The following is a 27,371-nucleotide window of genomic DNA, read 5'->3' as shown; positions in this document are numbered from 1 at the left end:
CCTGCCCACCAACGTGTATCCCCTGCTCCCTGCCCACCCACGTGTATCCCCTGCTCCCTGCCCACCCACGTGTATCCCCTGCTCCCTGCCCACCCACGTGTATCCCTGCTCCCTGCCCACCCACGTGTATCCCCTGCTCCCTGCCCACCCACGTGTATCCCCTGCTCCCTGTCCACCAACGTGTATCCCCTGCTCCCTGCCCACCAACGTGTATCCCCTGCCCACCCACGTGTATCCCCTGCTCCCTGCCCACACACGTGTATCCCCTGCTCCCTGCCCACCCATTTGTATCCCCTGCTCCCTGCCCACCCACGTGTATCCCCTGCTCCCTGCCCACCACTTGTATCCCCTGCTCCCTGCCCACCAACGTGTATCCCCTGCTCCCTGCCCACCCATTTGTATCCCCTGCTCCCTGCCCACCCATTTGTATCCCCTGCTCCCTGCCCACCCACGTGTATTCCCTGCTCCCTGCCCACCAACGTGTATCCCCTGCCCACCCATGTGTATCCCCTGCTCCCTGCCCACCCATGTGTATCCCCTGCTCCCTTCCCACCCACGTGTATCCCCTGCTCCCTGCCCACCCACTTGTATCCCCTGCTCCCTGCCCACCCATTGTATCCCCTGCTCCCTGCCCACCCACTTGTATCCCCTGCTCCCTTCCCACCCACGTGTATCCCCTGCTCCCTGCCCACCCACTTGTATCCCCTGCTCCCTGCCCACCCACGTGTATCCCCTGCTCCCTGCCCACCCACGTGTATCCCCTGCTCCCTGCCCACCCACGTGTATCCCCTGCTCCCTGCCCACCCACTTGTATCCCCTGCTCCCTGCCCACCCACGTGTATCCTCTGCTCCCTGCCCACCAACGTGTATCCCCTGCTCCCTGCCCACCAACGTGCATCCCCTGCCCACCCACTTGTATCCCCTGCTCCCTGCCCACCCACGTGTATCCCCTGCTCCCTGCTCACCCATTTGTATCCCCTGCTCCCTTCCCACCCACCCACGTGTATCCCCTGCTCCCTGCCCACCCATTTGTATCCCATGCTCCCTGCCCACCCACGTGTATCCCCTGCTCCCTGCCCACCAACGTGTATCCCCTGCCCACCCACATGTATCCCCTGCTCCCTGCCCACCCAAGTGTATCCCCTGCTCCCTGCCCACCCACTTGTATCCCCTGCTCCCTGCCCACCCACGTGTATCCCCTGCTCCCTGCCCACCCACGTGTATCCCCTGCTCCCTGCCCACCCACGTGTATCCCCTGCTCCCTGCCCACCCACGTGTATCCCCTGCTCCCTGCCCACCAATGTGTATCCCCTGCTCCCTGCCCACCAACGTGTATCCCCTGCTCCCTGCCCACCCACGTGTATCCCCTGCTCCCTGCCCACCCACGTGTATCCCCTGCTCCCTGCCCACCCACGTGTATCCCCTGCTCCCTGCCCACCAATGTGTATCCCCTGCTCCCTGCCCACCAACGTGTATCCCCTGCTCCCTGCCCACCCACGTGTATCCCCCTGCTCCCTGCCCACCTACACCAGTGTAGGTAAGAGAGCAGCTGGGGAGGGGGGATTTCTAACAAGTATAGAGGAAGCAGAACCTGCAGTCTGACCCCCCCCCCCCACCAGAGTTGGGTCTGCTTTCTTTATAACACCATTATATATTTTTGCAGATTACATCAATAAAAAGCTGAAGGAAAGGTAACCACCTGACCTGGCAAAGAGTGCAATGAAAAGAGAAAAGGTACAAAGAGCTTTTTAGCCGTTCCCCAGCCCTGACTACAGCATATGAATAAAGAGTCATAGTGGCCAAGTACTGCTGCAGTTGCATATAACATGGAAAATAGTCAGTGACTGACGTGCGCAGCCAGGGGGAGGGATTATACATTTGCTTTTAACCAAAATATTATCAATAAAACAAAGTCTGATGCACGACTGTACTGTACTGCTAACAATATAACCATAAGGTTCAGCAAAACCTAGCAATGTGCTCCTGTCTCTGATCATAAATATCTGGGAATTTTCCTACTGCATGAGTTCAAATGCCATTCTTGCAGCTCTTGTAATTAGGCTATAGTATATACTGTACTGTAATATTATACCCATTTCCATTTTTAGTATGATTGTGAAATCAAGGCCATAAATCAGCTTTGATTGAAGCCTGAGAAAAGGTGTCTCATCAGTCACAGGCGCTCAAGCTGAATTCACTGAGAATTTAGTAAAACCGAGAGCAACATATAGCGCATTGATTTGTATGCCGACAGGTGTGCCAGTTTATGTATTCCATTCACCTACTGATATGGATCATGTTGAAAATGTGCAAAAATATGTATAATGTATAAAAATGCATAAAATGATTGCACAGGCTTCTGCATCTCTGGGAATTATACCCTGAATGAGTCTGCCATTTCAGCCACAACAAGATCTCATTTTTTATTGCATTGATGACACCTTTTATTAGACTTGACTTTCACCATGCTCCGAATACAGGGCAGCTTTAGCAACCTATGGAACTATACAGCACGCTAACCAGCCAACAGACCCACAACAATTTGTTAAGCCCCCAGTCCCAGCGCTCCTGCTGCACAGCATGGGGCACCATCATAATGGGAAATGAAAGAAATGAATCCATCACATTTACCTGCTAAGCTAAAAGACATCATATAACATTGTTCCACTTTCAATAAATAGAACCTGTTGCTTTTCCCATTCCAGTTTCTCACTGGGTTGTGTAACTACACATTCTTTCTGACCAAGTAGCACAGGTGGGGGGGGGGGGGTAATGTAATAAAATGTCTCACATAGCAACCAGTCAGCAGGTAGCCTTTAGTAGTCAGTCAACTGGATTGGCTGCTTTATGTTACTAGGTTTGGTGCAAAAAGTGTTTAATTACATTACCCCTATACAGTCTATACTAGGCCAAGAGCTGTATTACTGGGTTTTACAGCTATGTGCACTAGTAGAATCATACAATACAATATATTGATTTTTGCATTTTCCCTATTCATTTTTAATGAAATTATTAAAAGATTAATGTATCCTTCTGTTTTATCCCCCTATAATCTATAAAGGTATTACTAGCTTGTCCTGTAGTTTTAGCCTTGTCTAAGTAGCCATTGTTTCACTGGAAGTCTGACCACAAGCTCCTAATTGTGTTTAGTTCTTCCAATAGGAGGCTGCTAAGAAGTTCACAGAGGTGACCCCCAACCATAAAATTATTCCTAAGACCATTGGAAATTTGTGTTTTCCGATGGTCTTAGGCGACCCCTGTGAAAGGGTTGTTCGACCCCCAAAGGGGTCCCGACCCACAGGTTGAGACCCGCTGCAATAATCTAAAGGGCCTCTGGTGCGCTGGTCCTTTTTATAGGAAAAAAAAAAAACATTCCCTATCTGCCTATAATCCCCTCCAATGTACTTATACAGAGTAATCATGTCCCCCCCATGCGCTTTTTTACCAGAAACAACCCCAACCTCGACAGTCTAACCTCATAGTTTAAATCTCCCATCCCCTTTACCAGTTTAGTTGCACGTCTCTGCACTCTCTCCAGCTCATTAATATCCTTCTTAAGGACTGGAGCCCAAAACTGCACTGCATACTCACGGTGAGGCCTTACCAGGGACCTATAAAGCGGCAAAATTATGTTTTCATCCCTTGAGTCATGTGGAAAAATGTAAATTCCCTCCCACTCTTTGTGCTATGGCATTATACTGAGTGGGACCACTTGTAATTTTTCTACAGTAGAATAACTAGAATTTAGGGGGCACCACAGCAGAACCTTGCAATTATATGACCTTCCCACCCCAATGACTTTTAATATCCTTATAAATTTCTGTAGGGGTACATTTTCTTCATATAGATATGAGACAATTGCCACACAACAAATTGTTGTCTTTCACCAACGTCAACTAATCCTTCTTCCCCTGTCAGGGATATTTATATTTCTTATAGTCAGCAACTTTTATATATATATTTATATATTAAGTTGCTTTCTGCTTTATATTTAAAATCTACTATATATCTCTAGAGTCAACCTGCAGCACTCAAACTATTCCAAATGTAACTTTCAGTATCTGTCCTGTTTCAAGTGAATTGACAGATTCTGAATGATGAATAAATAAATGCTGTACATTAGGACATTCTGTTCCTATTCTTTCTATGGAATGATGATCATTTCACATACAGTAGTAAAGTGTCTGTGAGACATATGTAAAGCTTAAGTTCTTTTTTTTTTTAAGCAGAATGTCTGTTATTTGTAATATTGGTCACTTTTGCATACAGTACTTTACTTACTGTCATCATTAAAATGAAAGGATGAAGGATCTAGTATTCAGAATGATTGGGAGGTTTTCTGGATAAGGGGTTTTTATGCAAAGCGGAGCATTGTGCCTTTATAATGTTGTGTTGTGCTTTGCTGGATTTGCGCCTGAGACTTGGTACTTGTGCCTTCTGTTGCCTATCCTACAGAAGCAAGTTATAGGTATTGACTTTCTTACTACTGAAGCCTACCTATTCCAGTCTGTGTCCAAGGTTCTGCCACTTTATATTATGTATAAACCCACTACCCACTGGCCTTCCTTATAAACCCTGCCTTCAGTAAAGTGTTCCTGTGCCAAGCACCTGTTTACCAATCAGCTTCTTTCTTGGTTCATACTCCTAAAAATCTGACCAGTGGCCCTAGGCCAAGACAACATTAAAGAACATGTGCGCTGTAAAGTTCATGCATGCAGGCTTACACAGGCAGCACTTACTTTGATAAAAAGTCTGCTTTGATTGAGCCCTGCAGTTAAACTGAGCTCAGGAGAAAATGTTAAAAAAAAGTAACAGACAGCTAGAGCAGAGTTTCTATGAGAACCAGCAATGCCATCTCTTCACTGGCTCCTAGACTGAAGGTCATAATTAGTAACCTCAGGCGAGAAGAACTGAGCATGCTCAGTGGCAAACAGCAAAAGGGTAGGATTTTATTTACCATCAGTTCAAGGAGGTGTCTCAAGAAAACAGAGAAAACGCACTTCAGTCAAATATGAAGAATTGTTTGTTTAACTAGAACAGGGAAAGTAAATATTACAGCAAACTAATTTCAATGGATGAGACCCCCCCCCCCCCCCCAGCACTTCTAGAGCAGTGCGGCCAGCCTAATACAGAGCAGCAGTACTCAGCCCACAAGCATGCTTACAGAGGTCGGCAGCCATAGGATAATGCCGGTAGGTATAGTTTAGAAAGGGAAAGAAAAAAAGAAAGCGTATTCTGCAGAAATAGACAGTTTTTTTTAAATCAAATTTGTCTTTTTGTTCTTTACTACAGTTTTTCTTTTTCTTGACCTTTTCTAAAATTCAGAATGAAACAATTGTTGGACTGTGATTAATTTCATTAAACTATGTCTTTCCACTTTCACTGCTCCTAACTCGTCTGCACTGCTTGACCTTTCCCTGAAACATCATTTTATGGCCAATTTTCATACAAATATATTTGAAATGAATTGGATTACCTCGATTGAATATATTACCGTAATGAAAAAGTCGTTTTACCCAGACCTTCAGTTCTGTTTGATAAGCATCATTAAGTTAGGTGCCGAACAGAAATGTTCTGTGATTTCTAGCAAACTGTTTTGAATAGGGTTGTACTTATTCCTGGGGTCCCCAAGTTTAAATACATCGTGAGGGGGGCACATTATGTATAACCACATCCACCCACCATCAATAGCGGTGTCCCAGAGCTGAAAGCTTAGGGCGTGGTTCTGTGTTTGTTATGGTTCATGGGGAGTATTAGCCCAAACAATATAGCACCTCTTACTCATATGAACAAATGCAAAGAAGAATGTTACAAGCAATGAGATACAACAAGCAATGTCTTATACTCTACTCTTTGTTTCACTGGATTTATATAGGAATCAACCCCTATCTATGATATTAGGTGGACCTGTGATCATATTATAAAGACGTAACTTGCCAAAATATCACAAAATCCTATAATATACTTATAAAATCCTATAATATGGATACTATAAAACCAACATAGTACTATATGATGTAAAGTACAAAATGCCTCTATGAAATTTCTCACTATCCATCAAAATATAAACATCCATATTATACTCTCTTATACAAAACAGCCAAAACAAAATAACATTTCTCCATTTGGGTCTCACTTAAAAATCAACTTGGGGCCACATCATACCTTTGATACCCAGCCACCTGATTTCCAGCGAATCCCTGGAGAAGTCCATCTGCTGACCTCTCTCTTTCACCAGTGCTCGCTTTTTGTATGAGTGGCCCATGATCCACAACCGCAGTAAAGCATCTCCTAGAAGAACAATAAAAAATAATGAAATGACATAACAGCCCCCAGGTACCACTCCCTGCCACCAAGCACAAAGATCTAAATACTAAATGCCATTCTTAAATTACCATCTTGCATTATGTGTATTACGACAAACCACAACATCCGACCCCAGTAACATTTTAGCCACAAAACCTTCAATCAAAAATGAACAATGGCTTTCCTATTCTACCACAAGTCTAATCTTCCATTAGGAATATCCATAAAGCAAGAAGCCGTTACATTTCAGCTAACAAGAAAAACACCGAAACAAATGTCATTTCAGACCGGCAAGAGTCATTAGTAAAAAGCACGCAGCCAAAACGACCTGCAATCATGTAAGTGCTGCTTTTTGTTCTCACTTCATCTTTTTCACCTGCCGTAACTGACAATGAAAGTCTCACATACAATGCATTAAAGGTGTCATAACAAATCAAAATACCACATTTATCAATTTCCCATTGTTGGCTGTCAGCCTTTGCTATGCTGACTGAAGGAATGAATGCTAATATGTGGAAATTAATTAAAATAAAAAAAGACCACACTGGCACATTTGAAAAAAGAGGATTAAGAGAACTGGGCTTGGATAAATCTACTTTCAACCTAACGTTGACGTCTAGGGACTAATCCATGCAGAGCATTATGGCTGTGACTAGCTGCACAGGAAATTCAGCCTTGGCCTGTGATTGGCTGTGTTCAAATGCATTTTAAATGCCCCTGCAGTAAATTAAAGAAACAGAACGACTATGTATCCACTATCCAGATTATGATATTATTATAGGCCATGACACTGTTTAGGTATATGGCCTATTTATATTATATTATATATTCAACAATATTTTAGAATTTCCAGCCTACAGTAGACCCATAAGGTAATACCTCATGGACAACAGATGCAACCCTTTTTTTAGAAACTCTCTCTATTATTGGAGTATTGGTGTAACTACAGTCCTAACTACATTGGCCTTGGTGCAAAATCCTTATTCCACAACTGCCCCCCATCACCACAGATTCCTATGTTTCCCACCACTATCCACAAGTTTACCACAAAACTCTGTATAGCAGCTCTATTTGTGTAACATCATTTAGGCGCTCTCTCTAGAAATATTCCAGTACAGGAAAACACAGCAAACGGTCTGCGGCTGTATTTACAGCATACCATAAAATGCAGACACGTTCATTTTTGAAGGAAACTATACCCCAGAACAATGTAGGTCTCTATAAAAATCGGTTGCATAAAACAGCTCATATGTAAATAAACCATTCTCATAAAAATTCTTTGAAAGATTCTTTGAAAGGTCGCTTAATATGGTATAAAATATCTGTTGGTTAAGTATTCATTCTCGGGGTATAGTTTTCCTTTCAGTGAGAATATAACATTTAGCTACTCTCTGCACTCCTATTTACAGTAATGGGAAGATAACTCCTGACTGTTCCCAGAGATTTCATTATTAAAGGGTTCTATTTGCCAACGCCCTTAATCTCTCTTGGAATATAGAATTTTACAATTATACAGAAGACAGGGCAGTACAAACGCTGACTGGTTTTTTTTTTTGTATCTACTGGGATATTGTGGCAGAGATAAGAATAATAGCGCTGAAGAGCTTACAGCATGTGCTGATAAATGGAGAGAGATATAAAGAGGGAATCCCATTCATCACAGACTTGAAACAGTAAAATAACACAAGCTGAACTGTTTTCCTCAGGGTATCTGTTGATTTATGAAACAGAACTTCAAACTTGCAGAAGAGAAAAAAAGAATTTTGAACATAATGTTATTTTAAGTTTAAAAACACGCAAGGTGATAGCCATGATTAGTGACAAGAAGCTCATAAATGTCTTCCAGCGCAAAATCCAAATTGCTGAACAGATGTGTAATTCACAGAGTCAATAAAAACAAATGAACAAAATAAGGCACAACTACGCACAATTAAAGTCTGCTGTAATTCTAAATTACTGTATATGCCTGTTGTATTGTTGGGAACATGCCAAATCCAACCTATGGGAACTACTTGCTCCCCCATACGCATCTCTGCATGGAATATCCACAATCTTGCACAGGAGGTTTTATTTTACAGTTGCTTAAAAGGAGGGAAACATGGTTATGTACATGTATACCCTGTGCCCAGCTGGTTTAGGGGAATTATACAGAGGCTCAGACTGGCAATCTGTGCATTCTGGCAAATGCCAGAGGGGCTGCTGTAAGATGCCATAAGCAGGCACTATTTATTGGGCTGGTGGGGGCTGTTTGGGCCTATTTTGAAACCCAGTCCAGACCTGGTTATACAATAAATTAGGTCTTTGAGAAACTGATGCATCTGAAGGGCACATGTTGTTTCCCACCCTCTGTATCACATAACTGCATTTATACAGTAAAATCCCCATTTTATGTTTTGCAGGAAACCAGAATAAAAGGTGTAAAATCAGGCATCCTCATCCATCATACTTCCCCCCCACCACCACCACCACAAAAAATCAATGTAAAATGAAGGAGAAAATGTAATCAGGGTATGGAAAATTGAAGTTTCAATGTAGCCGTTTTAATGGGCAGCCAAATCCATGACAGCAACTACAGATGGCTGTTTTTCCTCAAAGTACCTTATAGCTATGCACAAATCATACAAGCCTAGTGAAAACCATAAAAAACACTAAGTTTCCATTCATAATGCCCAGCCTCAAACAAAATAAATGTATTTATTCAGACCCCAGGAAAGTGCTTCCCTGAAAACTGCACCGGACCAGGATACTAGGAAGTGCCCTGCTGCCATCTTGGTTCTGGTCCCGGGGGGACACAACAGAGCAAACTTGGGACTTAGAAACTAAAATCCAAAGATTCTTCTCTGCTGGACACTACCCAAAATAGCAGCCAAGAACACAGAAGGTAAAAAGAAGACGAGCTCCGGGCCCGTTAGCGTTTCTAATAATGGGGAGTGCAATCTGCAGAAAGAATAGCTCATGTATGAATTTGGCACACGTGGCACAGGATGAAAATCTGTTCATTAACAGAACCTCCCATATTTGCTGACGGGAGCAGGTTTTTTCATCCACAAAGACAAGCTGTAATCAGTTGGACTGACAGCTCTGACAATGTTGCCTCGGGATGGTCTCACACACAAGTGACAGGCAATTCAGCTGAAATCAGACAGTCCCACAGTAGCGCTCAGTCTGTAGAAACATTTATCAAATCCAAGAAATGTACTTGTTTTTTTTCCCGCTTGACATCATATATAAAAAAACATGACTCTTTTGCATTTTTTTCCTCCTGCACAGTTATCATTTGTAGTGTCTGCTGTTTTAGACACAACATACCTAAGAAAATTCTCCTTCAGTTCCACAAGGTTCTTATAGGCTTCTATTGAATGGATCTACTAATGCAACTCGTCCATGGCTAGAATTATTTTATAGCATAAATGATTGGTGCACATTGGACACATTTCATCTCCTCTGAATTCCCGCAGGTCCCACTACTCATATTTCCAGGCTACTCATTCTCTAGCTAAGACAGAAAACTGTGGAACAACATGCCTTAAAGGAAACATATTGAGTGAAAATCAAGAATGTGCCAGTCCATTATACTACTCTAAGGGGCACATTTATCAAAGTACGATCGCTTCCAAATACAAAAAAAACATTTTTTTGCGACTTTTTCGTACTTTGCGACAAAAAGCGCGACAAGTTGTCATACTGTTGCGCCGAGTACGAAAGTTTTGGATTCATTCAAGCTTCGGTATCGTGACTTTCCTTGGGCCGGGTTGGAGCTGCAGAGTGTTATTGAGCCCTATGGGAGACTTTCCTTGGGCCGGGTTGGAGCTGCAGAGTGCCATTGAGCCCTATGGGAGGCTTTCCTTGGGCCAGGTTGGAGCTGCAGAATGCCATTGAGCCCTATGGGAGACTTTCCTTGGGCCGGGTTGGAGCTGCAGAGTGCCATTGAGCCCTATGGGAGACTTTCCTTGGGCCGGGTTGGAGCTGCAGAGTGCCATTGAGCCCTATGGGAGACTTTCCTTGGGCCGGGTTGGAGCTGCAGAGTGCCATTGAGCCCTATGGGAGACTTTCCTTGGGCCGGGTTGGAGCTGCAGAGTGCCATTGAGCCCTATGGGAGACTTTCCTTGGGCCGGGTTGGAGCTGCAGAGTGCCATTGAGCCCTATGGGAGACTTTCCTTGGGCCAGGTTGGAGCTGCAGAGTGCCATTGAGCCCTATGGGAGACTTTCCTTGGGCCAGGTTGGAGCTGCAGAGTGCCATTGAGCCCTATGGGAGACTTTCCTTGGGCCGGGTTGGAGCTGCAGAGTGCCATTGAGCCCTATGGGAGACTTTCCTTGGGCCGGGTTGGAGCTGCAGAGTGCCATTGAGCCCTATGGGAGACTTTCCTTGGGCCGGGTTGGAGCTGCAGAGTGCCATTGAGCCCTATGGGAGGCTTCCAAAATCATGCACTGAAGGATCAAAGTCAGAAAGGTTTTCCCGCCGTTTACGATAGTTCCTATGCGAAAATTTTGTGACTGTCGAATTGCCAATACGATATTATCGGGACTATTACGGTTTTTTTTCGTAAGCATTTGTGTGAAATTTGCGATGATCAGAAATTATCATATCTAATCCGAATTTTACCCATTTCAGGTTTCAAACTCGTACTTTGATGAATCAGCCCCTAAATATTGAAGTAATGTGCTGACAAAAGTAGTGTTTCTGGTTGATTAATTTGTGAGTGATACTCAGCGCTATAGGTGTCCTCGTGCTTAATTGCTTTCAGCCTTCAATGTAGACAATAAGCGTGGTGCTCAAATCTCCTGCTGCTTCCTCCAAAGAAAATACCCCTCTTGGATGGGTATTAAAACATGTGCAAACCCACCACCACTCTGGTGAGTGTGCAACTACACCACTCTGCCATTTGTATATTTTATCTGCACTTTGCCATTATTTAGAGTTATAGGCATAACTCTTTCTTTTCAGTTTCATTAACTTTTGAAACATATTGCACTAGTTTGATTTTTTATTTTTCATGCGCTTCCAACACACTGGGTTTGCACATGGTTGATAAATTGAAATTTTCCCCCAAAACCCTACTAGTCCCGCCCATCTGTGCCACTTCCTGCTGCCCCCTTCCCCAGGCTGTGCAGGGGGGCCGGCAGCACTCAGCACTGTACATTTCACCCTCTGTCTAATGGTTCAGAATTTAGTGGTGAGCCAACTTTCCTTTTTTTGCTAACATGACTTTTTTTTTGTTAAAGTTGTTTAAATTGTTTTTTTACCCTGTACATAAAAACTTAGTGAATACAGGAAAATGATGTATCAAGTCTCACTATGTTTGTTGTGATTTAAGAGTTCTATCTGTTGGGATTTAACCCAGCAATATTACACTTGCCCTTAGGATAACATATGAAACATAATTATGGAATCTCTATTGTGCAATGTTATGAAAGTGGCTGAGGGCCTTATGAGCTCAATATAAAACCGAGTTCTCCCTATGTGAGCCCTGAGGCACTGCCATACTTTGCCTTTAAATATTTCTTGGCCAGGGTAATACCCGAGTAGATTCAAACATCGCTCACAGGCCCTGGCGCTGGCATTAAACTGAAGGACTTTCTCTAACACCGCTGTGTGCTGTGAATCCTCTGTCTTCTTGAATCATGAAATGTCAGGGGCCTCATTAAATGCAGAAGAGAACAAGCCCTGCTCTCATGATGTGACTTTCAAGGTTCACAAATATCATTAGATTAATTCTCTTCCACGTAGAGCAAGATTAGAATTGCAAAACATTTTCATAGAGAAATGGAGTAAATGGGGTGATTTTAGCAACTCTTACAAAAAACACCAAGCTCCAGTAATCGGTCTGAAGGCTCCAATCGGCAGCTTAAATCTGCCTGTGTATGGCCACCTGACTCTTTCACACATCTCTCTTCTACATATATTCTTCTATAGTGGCCCTATAGCAATAACATCCCCAGAGGGCCCAATGAGAAGTGCAGAAGGAAAATATTACCTAAAACTATGTCAGAATATGACACAGAATATGTATCCTTCCGTACTGAGGATAATTCAGCATGGAAATGGAGTATAATAGCTCATTAATGCAGAGGCTGCAAGACAGGTTTTATCTTTATATTCATCTTAATCACACATATATTGCCTATGGGGCATTGATCTGATTTATTGCACCTCTAAATACGTCACACCAGGGGACAAAGTTAAAACCTAACAGCACTGACGATAAACAAGCTATTTACAATATTTCTGAATATTTTGTCATATGACTCTCTCTTATCACTGCAATGCCTCATTATTACCAAGCGGTGTAATCCCCAAACCTAAGCAATTTAACTTGCTCACTTCTAAAAGGTTCACTTTCCAAAGGCAGCAATATAGCATGTTAGCAGCTGCCACGCCATTAAATTTATCACTTTGCCTTCCCATTGTTAATGCTTCATAGATTCTTCCATCCACACAAGTGCATTTCATCTGACTTTGCTACTAGCAAGACAGGCGACTGTGTAGACATTTTTATGATGTGAATCTGTCTTTATTGCTTCCATCTAGCTGTAATGCAATGCTCTTTCTGGACTTTCCAAAGTAATTTAAATAAGAGAAAAAACTTTTTTCTAGTCCTGTTTTTATTTTACTTTAAGAGGTGCCTTGCCAAGCACATTCTGTAGGGTAAGTACCTAAACCAACTGTGCAAAGGAATTAGGATTACTGTTATCATAGTTATTGTGCAGCTTAAACAATTAGTTGTGCTAGGGTAGCTTCATTTAATCAATTCTCTTTTTTGTTTGTTTGTTTTATTGAAAATACAATTCGGGAATAGGGATTTATCCTTATTTTACTGTGTCAGCTCTATATTCAGGTATAGTCCTAGACATAGGGCTGGGACTGACAGGATTGGCTAGGAGTTCTTCCCTGTCAAGGTGAGCATATTCCCTGTAGGTAGTGGCAATTTCTAACTGGCCAGGGATGTCATTTGTTTTTTTTCCCATAGTGGATAAAAGACAGTAGAGTTGCCATGTTAGGCCACTTTGGGCTCCACAAATGAATTGGGGTGGGTGGTAGCCTCAGGGAATAAGTAAGAATAGTGGAACTGTGAACTGTTCCAATCAAACTAGTTGTAATAAAAGATGCCATAAATAGTCTTAACAAAGGCTGGATGTCTTTTAAAGATATAAGAGAATACAGCGCTAATTAATGGTATTATGATAAGATAGTATTTCAATATAGGAAAATATATTCTCTGTTTAAACATACGTATTAAGAATTATAAGAAGTCCAATGACCATACAATAGCGCCAGGCTCCAGGAACAGTGCGTTTATACCATCACATTCGGGTTCTAAAATAATGCCAGTGTACATTGTTCCTAATAATATAACCCTAAATTTGTATCATATACTACTAAAATGTGATGAAAATGATCCGCTGAACAATACAAACCACTGCCTGGAATACATATCTACAGAGAAATGGTATCATACAGACATTGTAGATGTCAGAACTACAAATCCAGCAGAAAAAGCCTTTAAATGATTTTAAAACCTTCTGACCCAGCACTATATATGTGTGTGTATATGTGTATGTCTGTGTGTGTATATGTGTGTGTTTGTGTGTGTATATATGTGTGTGTCTGTGTGTGTTTGTGTTTGTGTCTGTGTATGTGTGTGTTTGTGTCTGTGTATGTGTGTATGTGTGTGTTTGTGTCTGTGTGTGTTTGTGTATGTGTGTGTTTGTGTCTGTGTGTGTTTGTGTAGAGGGCAGTTTTCTGTTTCAGTTCTGAATTCTTATGATTCTGAGGATCTAAATATCACACATAAGTAAATCATTATGCTGAATAAGTAAAATCTGTCTAGAAAAGAAACGTGTACAGAGTAAGTGTACAAGTAAGGCAGGAGAGAAGCTAGAGTGGGATTTGATCAAGTAGAGGCTAATTTATCAACATTCACATTTGAATTTTTGCTGCAAAAAAATGACTTTCAAAATGTGTTTTGAGTTCATTCAAATTTAAAAAAAAACCAAACCTGTAAAATTTACAAATTAGAGTTTTCATATATGAATTTCTATGTATAAGGACCATTTGATGCATTTTGTGATGCTTTATATACCAGTAGATCCTCACTAAGGACACAAAGTTGTGGAATTCTCTCCCTGAGGCAGTTGTAAGTAGAAGATACATTCGTTTCAAGAATGGGTTGGGAATACAGGATATTAACAATAGCGCCAAGTCAGGGTTGATTGGGCGACAGGTCCTAACACTCTATTGGTCAGGAGACTGCATAAAAAACACTTGGGATTGAATTCAAAGATTTTTGCTAATTCTGGAAAAATTAAGATATTTTGCCCAGATTGCTTACTAACAAGCAATTGATCAGACCCTGTAACTGCAGCACAACATGTATCGGACCCCTTATCCAGAAACCCATTATCCAGAAAGTTCCAAATTACAGAAAGACCATCTCCCATAGACTCCATTGTAACCAAATAATTCACATTTTATTATAATAATAAAACAGTGCCTTGTACTTGATCCCAACTAAGATATAATTACCCCTTATTGGGGGCAGAACAGCCCTATTGGGTTAATTTAATGGTTAAATGATTCCCTTTTCTCTGTAATAATAAAACAGTACCTTGTAATTGATCCCAACTAAGATATAATTAATCCTTATTGGAAGCAAAACGATCCTATTGGGTTTATTTACTGTTTAAATAATTTTTTTTAGTAGACTTAGGTAGGAGATCCGAATTATAGAAAGACCCTTTATCTGGAAAACCCAGGGTCCCGAGCATTCTGGATAACGGGTCCCATACCTGTATAACTATATTATGTTCCTTTAATATTATATTGTGTTACTGTTGAACCGAATAGTTTTTAGAAAGTCTCTTTTATGGTAATATATATTTGTTCTTCAGCCAAGATGAATCATGGCATTTTTATCTTAATTCCAATCCCACACATTATCACATCATGTTCCCCGGGCGACTAGTCATTCCTGGATAAGAAACAGCTTTGAGTTATGGGTTTTTTTAGGTTTAATTTCTGTCCTAATAAGATTCCTCAGACTGCCACATAAATCATTTCACCAACCTGCTTCAGCCTTCTGCTGTTTTTCAATTTTTTCCAGTCTTCCCAGCAAAGAGTCAATTTTGGTTTTGATTTGGGTCAACTCCTTTTTGATAGTCTGCAGCTCATCTGATTTCACTGAAGACAGAAAAAAAATTCAATGGCAGTCATATTTTGCACAGGGAGATCATGCGCGTCCTCTACTTCTATCCCCTATCACAGGCACGGCCACTGTTTCCATTCCCCATTTCTCCCCAGTAGGACACATATAGATTTCCCCAGTCGGGCTGAGAGGTCAAGTGTGAAAAGAACGCATGAAACGAATTCTGAAAATATTATGAGAAATGCTCTTTTTTGCTATATATGCCATTTTTTTAATAAAGACACATATATTCCGCATCTATATATATGTCACATATGCCTCCTCGGCAGTGGGGAAAAGGCACATTAGCAATACATTAACATTTAGGAAATGTACTGTATATACTAGCATACCCATGCCCATCACTAAATGGGCTAAACAGCAAATTACTCAGCTTGGGTTTCAGAAGGGTATGCGCTCTTCCTATTTATTAATACATATTTAGCCTCACAGTCATTGGGCGTTAGGTTGCTGAGGATCAGGTTGTTTCCATGCCAACCTTCAGCAGGTAACACTATTATTGGGATTTACTACACCTGGGCATATTTGCCCATGGGCAGTAACACATGGCAACCAATCAAAACGTTGTATTTATCATTCTAAATGCAGTTGGCTTAAATAAGCCAATCACTGATTAGTTGCTATGGTAACTGCCCATGGGCAAATGTGCCTAGTGTTGATACAAGTTGATATTTAAAAGGTTTGTTCACCTTCAGGTTAACTTCAAGTTTTTGATTCATTTGCCTTCCCAATCTGCATCTTTCCAGCTTTTTAAATGGGGGTCACTGACCCCAGCAGCCAAAGAACTATTGCTCTGGGAGGCTACAATTTTATTGTTATTACTTTTCTTTCTATTTAGACCCTCCTCTATTCATATTCCTGTCTCTCTTTCAAACCACTGCCTGGTTGCTAGGTTAAAATGGACCCTAAAATATTGCAAACTGGGGAGCTGCTCAACAAGGAGCTAAATAATTCAAAAAACGCAAATAATAAGAAATGAAGACCAATTGCAAATTGTCTCAGAATAGCACTCTACATCATACTCAAAGTTAATTTAAAGGTAAACAACCCTTTTAACTGCTACAACCTGGCGCAACTTTTTGACTTACTTGCCAATGGCCGCATTTTTATTCTGCTATCATATAAAATGTTTGGTACCATTTATGCCATTTCAGGCTCATATTATGTTTGCTAGAAGCTTTTTAATGTTTGTTTCCAACATTAGTGCTATTAAACAGAACTACTCCATAGAATCTTTTCCCTTCTGAGGAAAAAAAAATCCTCAGGGCTATAAGTAAACTCTGAATTTCTGCAAATTCAGTTCCAAATACCTACAATGAAAAGGAGTAGAAATCTGATCTACTTTAACAAGGTAAGTTGTACTTTAATACATTCCATGGAGTTCTTAGTGAAATCCCTCTGTACAGAATAAGAAGGGTGAAAAGATACACTGTGTGGATTTGTTGGATAAGAAAAATAACCAGCATTAATATACAGTGGGATTCAGGTTTATAAAAAGTATTTCTAACCAAAATGTTTATTTCTAAGAAAAATAAATGTTCAGTTTACGTGTTCAGCAAAGAAACGATACTGACTGAGTAAAACCCGGAGCCAATATGGCAATAATCAGTGATTAGTGAGACACATACAGTAATAGATCTGAGCTATACAATTCCTTTCTGTGCCCTCTCATGTGTTTCTATTTGTAGATCACTGTTAATATGTGTTACTTATCTATGGGTGACTTTCAACCCATAATGTCTGGAAATACATTTCTAAATGGTAGAGGGGATCTAAATAATGCTTGCTTCAACTTTTTTTTGCAATTTTTTACTTTTGCAATATGAGAAGTTTGAAGTTACAGGAGCACTGGCTAATGGGAGAGGAATTACCCAAAGCATTAATTAAAGAACTGATCATTTAACACTCCCCCTTCCCCCCACAGTGATGAACAAAATGCCCCAGCTCCTTGCAGCCCCTTCTGTTCCAACTCCATCATCACTTCAGTGGGTGGAAAAAGAGGTTAAAAGAATTACAAGTGACTCCTGTTCCCTAGCTACAGGTATGGGATCCCATATCAGGAAACCTGTTATCCAGAAGGTTCCAAATTACAGAAGGCCATCTCCCATAAACTTCATTATAAGCAAATAATTCTAAGTTTTAGAAATTATTTCCTTTATCTCTGTAATAATAAAACAGTACCTGTACTTGATCCCAACTAAGATATAATTACCCCTTATTGGGGGCAGAACAGCCCTATTGGGTTTATTTAATGGTTAAATGATTCCCTTTTCTCTGTAATAATAAAACAGTACCTGTACTTGATCCCAACTAAGATATAATTACCCCTTATTGGGGGCAGAACAGCCCTATTGGGTTTATTTCGTGGTTAAATCATTCCCTTTTCTCTGTAATAATAAAACAGTACCTGTACTTGATCCCAACTAAGATATAATTAATCCTTATTGGAGGCAAACTAATCCTATTGGGTTTATTCAATATTTAAATGATTTTTAGTAGACTTAAGTTATGGAGATCCAAATTACGGAAAGACCCCTTATCTGGAAAACTCCCAGGTCCCGAGCATTCTGGATAACAGGTCCCATACCTGTATTAGCCAGGAATGCCAAGACCTGTAACCTAAAGTCATGCCACCAATTCTGCCCCCCCATACTCCACACCACTAGCACTGTACTTATGGGTACTTAAAATAAGTAGGACCCATGTCTCCTAAGTTCAGGTTGTTAAGGCCATGATTGGTAATATACCAACTGGCCCTAAATCAGAAGTTTTATTAGGTGTTGTATTTGTTTATATCTTAATAACACCTTTTAAGCTTTCATTGTACTTATACATTGTACTACAAAGCTCCACATTCCAGCAGGACATATATACTCTATATCACAGTAGAAGAGTTGAAACACAATTGTGTGCTACCTTGAATGGTATATGTACCCCAAATTTTTATTTATTGATAATGATGGTGACTGAATCACTTAAGGAAAATAGTACTTACATTTTGACCCAGAAGAAGAGGAGCCTCCTGATGCAGACCTGGACCCTCCCTTTAAAGAAAATACTCCTTTGCCCCTGCGAGTTGTGGGCACGGACATACGGGGACGTTTCAGTGGAATCGCTGCACGGGGTGGGGGTGGAACTCGCCCATGTCCATAATCAAACAACCTGGAAATGAAAAGTAAATTGTATTTTCCTTGTAAAATTGATCTTTCTTTTCATTCAGCTTTACTAAATGTGGCCACTGATACATGCAGCTACAAGCTTAACCATCCATTACAATGAATGCTGAAAATGCCCAACTGGCTCCAATCACCCAAAACTAATACTTAGGGGCACATTTACTAACCCACGAACGGGCCGAATGTTGCGATTTTTTCGTATGTTTTGCGATTTTTTCGGCGTCTTTACGATTTTTGCAAAAAAACGTGAGTTTTTTGTAGCCATTACGAAAGTTGCACAAAGTCGCGATCTTTTCGTAGCGTTAAAACTTGCGCGAAACATCGCGCCTTTTAAGTTCTAACGCTACGAAAAAGGCGCGACTTTGCGCGCAAGTGTTAACGCTACGAAAAAATCGCGACTTTGCGCAACTTTCGTAATGGCTACGAAAAACTCGCGTTTTTTCGCAAAAATCGTAAAGACGCCGAAAAAAATCGCAAAAAATACGAAAAAGTCGCAAAATGTTCGTTTCCAATTGGAATTTTTCCAATTCGGATTCGAAATCGTGTCTTAGTAAATCAGCCCCTTAGTGTGAAGACACATAAGTTGGCCACAAAAAGCAACATATATGAGGGTTATCAACAGTCCCTTATATTGATTGCATACAGGCCAGCAGGCTATGGATTGCAAAAGATGAATTTGCCCATTTCTCCTGGAAACTGAACATATTTCCACATGGTTACCAATGCATACATGCTACCTCTACTGATATATGGTGTGGGGAGGTGCCTATGGGTGCTAGGAACCCTGGAGCTTCTGTCACCCTGAGCATTGCAGCAATGGGCCAGAAGTGGCACAGCCCCCAGTATAAAAATGCTAGACACAACTTGCATACCATTTGCAAAGAAATGCATCAGACACAATTGCAGGAGATGCACGTTAAAGCTGGAGGAGGAAAACACAGCAAAATGCACAAATGCATACAAAATGTGCCTGGAATTGCACTTTTCAGACTATACTTGCATTTGTTAATGACCCCAGTCAGGCCCGGATTTGTGGAGAGGCCACAAAGGCCCGGGCCTAGGGCGGCATGCCGTCCCGCCGCAACTGAATTTTGCCCCCCATATGGAACTATGGGGACCTTCCCCCACTGCTCCGTATGGGAGTTTAAATGTTTGTGCATGCTCGCTGCTCGCCGCTGTGGCGGAGGGGGGTTTGCGCTCCGGGAGGAGAGGGGGGGGCGGCCTCGGGGCGCCCGGAACACAAATCCGGCGCATCCCCTAGTATGTATATCAAACAGCAAGCATGCTTTAAAGATGAAATAGATAAGCAACAGAGACATTTAAAAAGCACAATTTGCTGTATCTCACCAAACAGTGATAAATCTAACAGCACTACTGCCACTAATAACAAAATAAAATGATCTTAATAACAGCAATAACTTTTATGACATGCGAGCCTACTTGGAAATGGGTCACTAATGTAAAATATTGGTGTCTGCAAAATTCCTGTTACAGAAAATCGTTAACAACGATGTCTCCAAATTTCTCCATTTTATTCCTCTGAGCCTCTATAGACCATCCTGTACACATAAAAGTCCTACATATTCACATCAATGCAATACATCAACAAGATCAAGATCCCAATTACTTTTCACATTTCATGCATTGTTCCCCCTCATGGTCTGTACAAGGAGTTTCACACACTGGTGACTCCAATAAATGAGCTCGGATTGATTCTCTCGTTATTTACGACAACATCCCTTTGTTGACCCAGTTCTTATACATTAGTAAAATACATGCCCTTGTCCCCTGTACTGGTACTCTCAATTTTCATGTTAATTTTTACACAATATCCATGTTTTACAAGCTTATAATGGTGGATCCGTTCTGAAATAAGACAAGGGTAACCTTATATTTGCTTTGAAGCAAACTGCTTTCGTGTTTAGGAATCTTTGTATATTTTATTTTACCTCAACAGAGAAAGATGTAGGTATCTACCACTCATACAAACAGATATGAATATAGGTATAGTATCCAGCATTCCCATATCAGGAACACTCCAAACATCAAAACTGTAAAGCAAAACTGTAAAGCTTGCAATCTACGCCCAAACCCAGCTAAATTAGCTGAAAACATGCCATTTTGTGGGATGCTGAATTTGGTTTTGAACTCCCTTTACTTTTTCCCTTCTCTGCTTCCTTCTCCCTTCATTTTTTGTTTAATAGAGAAGGGAAAGGAGGCTGGAGCTATAGCTATAATACCTCTGCCCAACCTGCAGTGTTCCCAGGCCCAATCTGTGGATTCTCAAATGCCAGAGGGGCTGCTGTAAGGCGCCATAGACAGTCACTATTTATTGGGCTGGTGGGGACTGTTTGGGCCTCTGTGTACTTGAAATGCCAGGGCCTATAGTGAATCCCAGTCCAGGCCTGCATGTTAAACTATACCTAGATAGATTTTTGCATTGTAAACTGAATTCTTCCAAAAACCCTAATCCAGCATGCCTCAGCTCTCAGTCTACAACCATATACCCCCCCTACCCATCCCCTAACTTGGAAGTCATTGAGTGCAAGTTAGGCTGCAATGAGGCCCTGTTGATGGCCAATGCATCATTCAGATGGGCAAGTGGTGATGGATGTGGGAAATTTTCAGTGTAGCACTGTTGTGCCCCTTAGTGCTCTAGCACTTCTCATGTATATAAAGGTGTATCTTCACTTTATGCAAATATGCAGTTGAGTTTAAAATTCTAGTATAAATCAGCTTTCCAAAAGTTACATTAGGGGGCATATTTATTATCAGTTGCAATCATAATTTTACCTCGATTCTCAATATAGTGGAGCTTTATAACTATGCCAACTGTATTCCAACTTGATGCCATATAAGTACAGCTGATAATGTTTACTTGGTCTGTACAAAGTACTTGATAGTAAATAAGCAAAACAAGTATGGATTTCCATTCCAAGTATGGATGCTCAAATGTTTTTAGCAACCTTATGGCATATAGGTGTAAATTATGCAAAAAAATCATCATATGGAAAACCTCAGGTCCCAAACATTCCACATATTTAGTGCCATCATTGTGATTTATAGTAAAAATTCCTGTTTTGTATTACTCTATTTAGACAATGTACCACTCCTAGGATCTTACATGTTCTTACCCAACTTGAACTCAGTCTTATGTTTGATGGTACTGCTCAGATGCTACAAAACATTCACTTCATAGTTACTTCACTTTCATCTGTTCTGATGATGTTACACAAGAATAGAGTTGGCAACAAGCCAGAGGTAGAACTAGTTGACAGCACTAGTGGATTCCCACAGTGGTCCCTTAATGTCCTATTCCTGAGCCTGACCATTTGACACCACAGGGTACTAATACTTCTAGTCTCCTCATTGGAGTTTCTGACTGCTCTACTCACTATCCTGATCCAATCTCTCACTCCTACAGTGATTATTACAGACCTTTCCTAACACAATCTTCTCCACCGTAAGCTCCTGGCACAAACCACTCCCTCTAATGGAGTCCAAAAAGACTGAGCACATGGTATCTTCTCTTTTTAAGGACTAGGGAAACCTGACAAATGACCAGCTACAGAACTGCCAGAGAACACTTTAACCAAGAAAGGGAAACAGCTCCCACTCCCATCTGTGAAAAGGGCACAGCCCTTGGCTAGATTAACCTTCATTGGGACTGCCTGAACTAAAGGTGAGCAAAACCTTTACCCACCTACATTTGCATTTTGGATCAGTTAATAAGACAGTATTAGGTACACTGGGAATTTTAGCCAGTGCAATCCTATTATCATTTAAAAAGGGGATACACATGCTGATCACTGATTAATAAGAGGTAAAAATATATGCTACATCAATGCTACAGCGACCTTGTTGTATGCAACGGAACTGATTACAACTGTATATCTCTGTCAGCTCATCCGCCCTGCTTGATTCCTCCATCCCCTCCTTTGCCTGACAAGCTGCACTTTCTTATTACTGTATGATTCTAGGTTGTCAATGATAAAAACAGGGCAAATGACAGGTTTGCTAATAACTACTTGTGCGGCATGTTCATTTTATATGTGTCCAGTTTCCAAAGAACACTGTTGTGATTCTCATCAGTCTGTAACATTTTGTTATTTGCTATCGTATCCCACTGTGGGATGATACAATAAAGAAGCGATTAAATAAACATGAGATATAATTAGGGATGAGTGAATTGTTCCAGCAGGCATGGATTTACAGCGAAATTCCGCATTTTGCCATTAATTTTTTCGCAAAATCGTGTCAAAAATTTGCAGTGACAAAAAGTTTGCAGAGAAAAAATGTCCATTGACTTTATTGTATTTGGAGTGAGAAAAAAGTTGTGAATGTAAAACAGTTGCGCTTAAGAAAAAATTGTCACGGCCATTGTCTTTAATAAATTTTCGAATCACACTAGGGCGCAGTGGTGGGGAGGCATTAGGCAAGTACCTCTTCTGCACCCCTAGTCTGCTCCCTCGCCCCACTGAAATCCATTAAATAAAATGCAGCTGCTGTTTATAAGAATTGGACCACGCAGGTCACATGAGGAGATAACAGTAAAGCGCTAAATAAAGATGAGGTGGGAATAATATGGGGTGAAAAGTAGTTGAGGACTGTTAAGAGGAGAGTGGGGGTGAGCAACAAACAAGGACAGGGGGAATCTTTGGGAAAAAAATACAGAGGCGACTCGGCAACTCAAACAGGTCAGGGAGACATGGGCAAGGCAAAAGCATGTTGTTAGATAAAGAAAATACACAGACTGTGACAGTGAGAGCTTGGAATGTAGGTCAGAAATAAAAGCACTGCGAGTATTTTCTACAAGCCTAACTGAAATAGATTTGTATTGTATCATAATCAGAGCCATGATGTGCCCATAGCTTCGCAGTGTGCAGTAAGCACTTCCGAATACCATTAAAAATCTGTCGATACTCTTAAGAGCTGCTATTGTAAGAGACACCATAATTCACTGTTGTGACTTATTGCTATGGCTCCCTGTATATTACATTTGGAAAGAAAAAGTCCATTCCAAGTGGTTAAAGATTAATGGTAGCCATCCACAGGAACAAATACAAGCAAAAAGGAGGATTAGAACAATTTCAAAAGCTTAGGTTAGAACATAAAAACACACAAAACAAATGCAGTTGTTGTGCATGATTTTCTCCTTTCTCAGAAGAAGATAAAATGATTTAAGAACCATCTGGTTCACTTCAGTAGAAACCCAAAGCAGTAAATGTAAGGGCCAGTTTTCCTTTGGGATAAGCAGGACACCAATTTATACCAAAACTATAACCCCTTACCATACACATAGATGGCCAAACCAAACCCAACTGGATTGCATAGCAGGCTTGATTTTTTAATATAAAATTAACTCCAGCTGACCATCGATCCCATACACATTTTCTGATATAACCTTTTTCATCTATAATTTCATTTGCTAGGTCAGAGAATTCTACTCCTTACCCAGTGGCATTGTGGGTGGTGGCTGATGTGGGAGCTGCTATACTACAGCATTAAGAAATACATTGGAACATGGGATTACAGTTTATTCCTGTGTAGATATTTCAAAGCCTGACCAATATGGTATTTTAAGAAGAAACAATTCACGGTGTAAGATTAACTTACAGAATAAAGCACAAAAGCTTTATTCTGATTTATGCATCTTATGTTTACTATATCAGTTCAGCAATTTTGGCTCATTAATCTCAATATAAAAAGAAAACATATACACTCAATGAACAAATATTATGAAAAGGGTGTGCATATGAAGTGACTCTCTTGCTATACACACATATATATATATTAGCCTTCATAAAGTATACATGTTAGCCAGTGCTTTAATACAGGTATGGGACCTTCCCTTTTCCCCTTCCAGGAAAGGGATCTTTCTGGACACTTAAGTCTACAAGAAAAAAATGTAAATATTATACAAACCAAATAGGATTGTTTTGTCTCCTAAGTATATTGTACTGTTTTATTATTACAGAGAAAAACAACACTAAATCAATCCCTGCTGGGAACTGTGAGAACTCCCCCACCCAATCGGTGCATGGAAGAAGGTAGGTGGTGCATTGGCGTGCGCAGGGGGAGGTGGCTGCGGCGTCAGGCTCAGTGTGGAGGAGCCTCAGTGGCGCCCGGACACACCAGTCCAACACTGCTGTAGGTGATTGCCTTGCTGTAATTTGGAGCTTTCTGAATAATGGGTTTCCAGATAATGGATCCTATACCTGTATTCAAATCAGTTCCAGAGGAAACCCGCACAGAATCAGAGCATTAAGGGGGGCAAAAGGGGATGCCTAAATGTCTGTCGCCACCCACCCCTCATGAATACAGTGCTGCTGAGGAAACTCTGAATTCATGGGGCAAATGTTGGTCTCTGCACTCCAAAAAGGAGCAAAGAGACCTGCAATTCAGAGAAGAGCCCAAAGTGCAAAAATATGTTAGAATTCTCCAATGGTTGCACCTTGCCCTGAACATAGTAAATGACATTATATAAACCTTGCAGGTATACTGACCAAGTTAGAACCAAACTCAGGACCCCAGCCCTGCAAGGCAGTAGTGCTAACCATTAAACCACCATTCTGCCTAGAAAAAGCCTTATGTAATTTCTTGGATATCACAATATTGTATCACCAAAATACGATTTGCATTCAGACATAAATATATGCATGGAATCCATTATTGCGCAACATTCACAATTCACATTTACATTTCAGAGCTCCTATCTGTAAAGGAGATTTATCTAGGCTGAGAGAAAACAATTTCAGATAGCATGTCTGCCCTTTTGGCTAAAATCCCTTTGCGTATCAAACTGCTGAAGCCATTAGCATAATACACTTCCGTCCCCTTTTTATGATAACACAATGGTGTCCCTGCAGGGAAATGATTTGCACGCTAAGAAGTGCTTCTCCGGCTGTAAAAATGGTGCGATCATGTCCCCGCCATCATTGTACAGTGTCACGTTGGTGCAAAGTAGAAAAAGCAAATCAGACCTACCGGTTGTAGAAATCATCTCTGTAGTAATCATAATCAAAGTCATAAGCACTGTGGGAAGAAAACAAAAAAGCGGTAATGATCCAGTGCCTGCAATAATGAAATTCATTGATGTCTGTGGAATTAAAGTTAAAATATTCCTTCTCAGTGAAAGACATCATTTGGAGCCTTTTCTCTGTGCGCCGCGCATGAGATTTGTTAAGTATGGTAATTTCTAAGCCCTCGACAATGTCACATTCTGCAGCTATTATGGCTTTAGAATACGCACTAATAATAGACTCTGCAGACAGCTCTGAAATACTTCAATAGAGGATAAAAAAAATACATATTTTAACTGCTCGGGAAAATTTTACTTTAATGTTAATACTGTACAAAGGATTTAGCAGCCTCTGTGCAGCAAGCTCCTATATATACTGTATATATATATATATATATATACAAGTATGGGACCTGTATGGATATGGGTATCCATACTTTAACTCTACTCAAAAATCATTTAAACATTAATTTAACCCAATAGGATAGTTTTGCCCTAAATAAGGATTAATTATATGTTATTTGGGATTAAGAAAAGCTACTGTTTTATTATTACAGAGAAAAGGAAATCAGTTTTAGACTTCAGTTATTCAATTAAATTAGAGTCTATGGAAAATGGCCTTGGTGTAATTTAGAGCTTTCTAGATAATGGGTTTCCAGATAACAGATCTCATGTGTATGAAATCAGATGAATGTAATTTCTGCACATTTTGAATCAACTAAATGTATAATGTACCTAAGAGCATAGAGAATAGACACCCAAAGCTGTTATTGGTGCTACATCAGACAGCAGTAACATTTATTCTGAAAAGAAAAATTATTTTACGTGCATTTACGCAAAATGATCAACTAATACTGAAACCCAGATCGACCAATAACTCAATTCCAATCTGACCAAATAGCACACCGTCCGGCCTCCTATGTTGCACGAATTCCCCTGTGACTGACTTTACCAATGGTAAATGACCTTTTCTGTCCTATTGAACAGAAAAAAAAATAGGATGGGCCAGATTCAATTTGATGAAAAGACTTCCCCTAGTTTAATTCCAGATTTTCTCATAGACTTCAATAGAATTTTTTCATCAAATCTCATTTAATCTGACCCAATCAGCTAGAACCCCTAACTGGTCATGTATTTATCAATCTGTTTAAGGCAAATCAATCATATCTATCAAGAAAAGTTCACATTTTGGTTTTGTATTCTTTTGTCTCTGCTTTTTCCTTCCAGCTCCTCGGCTCATTATTTATTTATATTTTTGTATCTGAATGTATGAAATCAATCTCAGAAGGCACAATTTTAGATAAGACTCCCACAGGCATCAAACACTTGCAGCTTCCATTTATCCTGCCTGGCCTTGATGTGTTAGTGCTCTTTTTAGGTGCTAAAGATTTCCATCATACACGACAGACAATTTTATGCCTATTTCTCAGAGGAAATCAAACAATTTATGTGAAATTATAAATGTGCAAGTTTTAGTTGGCATAAAATTGCAGGCAAATAACATTTGAATGTTTATCTCAACCAACTATTTAAATAAAAGCTATAAACTGGAAAAATATCTGATAAGAGAGAGCGATTCCTGGCGCCAAATGGCAGAATATTTGCAGTATGTATAAGAAGTATTTTCTAAGAAAAGGGCATCACAACCTGCACGGCTGCAAACCA

At 40.6% G+C, this 27,371-nt stretch overlaps 1 protein-coding gene across 7 annotated transcripts in view; it reads right to left on the bottom strand.

Annotated features, from left to right (window-relative positions):
- The window catches only part of ralyl (RALY RNA binding protein like), a 329,501-nt gene that overhangs the window by 16,131 nt on the left and 285,999 nt on the right, over positions 1–27,371 (bottom strand). For 4 of the 7 annotated variants that reach the window (XM_012964876.3, XM_031903433.1, XM_012964879.3 and 1 more), the window contains 4 exons: positions 25,673–25,720; positions 18,505–18,671; positions 15,371–15,484; positions 6,166–6,291 (listed from right to left, as the gene is read on the bottom strand). In XM_012964876.3, coding sequence (XP_012820330.1) covers positions 6,166–6,291; positions 15,371–15,484; positions 18,505–18,671; positions 25,673–25,720 — 455 coding nt within the window. 7 annotated transcript variants of the gene reach the window in all.

Source organism: Xenopus tropicalis, chromosome 6 (genome assembly GCF_000004195.4).
Source record: "Xenopus tropicalis strain Nigerian chromosome 6, UCB_Xtro_10.0, whole genome shotgun sequence".
NCBI classification, from domain to species: Eukaryota; Metazoa; Chordata; class Amphibia; order Anura; family Pipidae; genus Xenopus; species Xenopus tropicalis.
Note: the sequence above shows the minus strand (reverse complement) of the source record. Positions and strands in the feature narration are given on the sequence as shown.